We start from the raw sequence: 1,182 nt of genomic DNA on the forward strand, positions 1-1,182 counted from the left end.
CTCTGCCCCTTGGCCGGGCGCTGCCTGCGCCCAGCACTGGCCGCCCTGCCCCACAGCCCAGCTGGGCCGGGGCTCCAGCGGCACCCTGGCTCGGGGGCACAGGAGCTGCAGAGGAGCCCGCACGCCCCAGGGAAGGCAGCAGCGGCTGGGGCGCAGGCTGCTGTCCCACAGGGGCTGCAGCAGTGGGCATGGGCACAGTGCCAGCCCCACACTCGGGCCATCGGGGACTGGGGCTTCGAGTCCGTCCTTACCAGGCACTCGCCAAATTTCAATGGCTGCTCTGTCTTCAGCAGCTGCTCGAGATTCTTCCTCTTCAGAAATTTGGCTACACAAAGCAGCGCTTCCCGAGAGGTCTGCAGAGCAACAGAGTCCACGAGATGGCACCACAGCCCACCATGGGACCTGTGTCCCTGGACCAAGGCCAGGAGCAGGTAGTCCAGCCTCCTGCCACGGGAACACCAGAGCCTAGAAAGTCCTCACCTGTGCCACTTTGCTGGTTCTCATCATGCCACAGTAGAGGAAGAATGGGAACAGGTTCTGGACCACATGTATCTTCAAGGGCTTCTTTCCCTCATCCACTCCCGACTTCATCACCTCTTGGAACAGGTGAATGGAGAGGATCTGCACATGGCTGTTGTCCTGATGGAAAGGAAGAGGAAGAGACCTCAGCACTGGCTTCTCCACAAGGAGCAGTTTCCTGGCAGCACCCAGCACCCCCAAATGGGAGCACAAAACCTTACACTGTCAAAGAGTGGCCGCAGAGCCTCAGCCAGCTTCAGGGCGGTGGGGCTGGAGGTTAGGATGTCTTTGCTCTGCAGCATATTCAGGAATATTGGCAAGGCCAGCTCAACCACCTCGACATCTGCATCCCACAGGAGCTGCATGAGACTTTCCGAGAGGCTGCACATTCTCTTGGCCTGGGAGGAACACAAGGCTGTGCTGTGAAGCCAGGAACGGCTGCAGAGCCAACCCTGCTCGGGCAGGGCAGCCCCAGGTGCTGCCGCGGGCCTGAAGGCCAAAGGCTTGTCCTAAAGGCCTCGGGCAGCTGAGCAGGGAGGCAGCAGAGCTGGGAGCAGCTGCCACAGCTCCCAAAGTGACTGCGTTGCCCTGCCCCAGGATTCCAGCACGGCTTCGGCCAACTGCCCTCTCCTCCTCACCATCATAGGATCCGTGCTCAGCAGT

At 61.1% G+C, this 1,182-nt stretch overlaps 1 protein-coding gene across 1 annotated transcript in view; it reads right to left on the bottom strand.

Moving 5' to 3' along the window:
- The window catches only part of LOC114068097 (maestro heat-like repeat-containing protein family member 6), a 14,032-nt gene that overhangs the window by 877 nt on the left and 11,973 nt on the right, over positions 1 to 1,182 (bottom strand). The window contains 3 exon segments of the mRNA XM_027904015.1: positions 252 to 353; positions 481 to 639; positions 741 to 917. Coding sequence (XP_027759816.1) covers positions 252 to 353; positions 481 to 639; positions 741 to 917 — 438 coding nt within the window.

Source organism: Empidonax traillii, unplaced genomic scaffold (assembly GCF_003031625.1).
Source record: "Empidonax traillii isolate 1590-97213 ecotype Southwest subspecies unplaced genomic scaffold, ASM303162v1 scaffold1004:size452305, whole genome shotgun sequence".
In the NCBI taxonomy this organism is placed as follows: domain Eukaryota; kingdom Metazoa; phylum Chordata; class Aves; order Passeriformes; family Tyrannidae; genus Empidonax; species Empidonax traillii.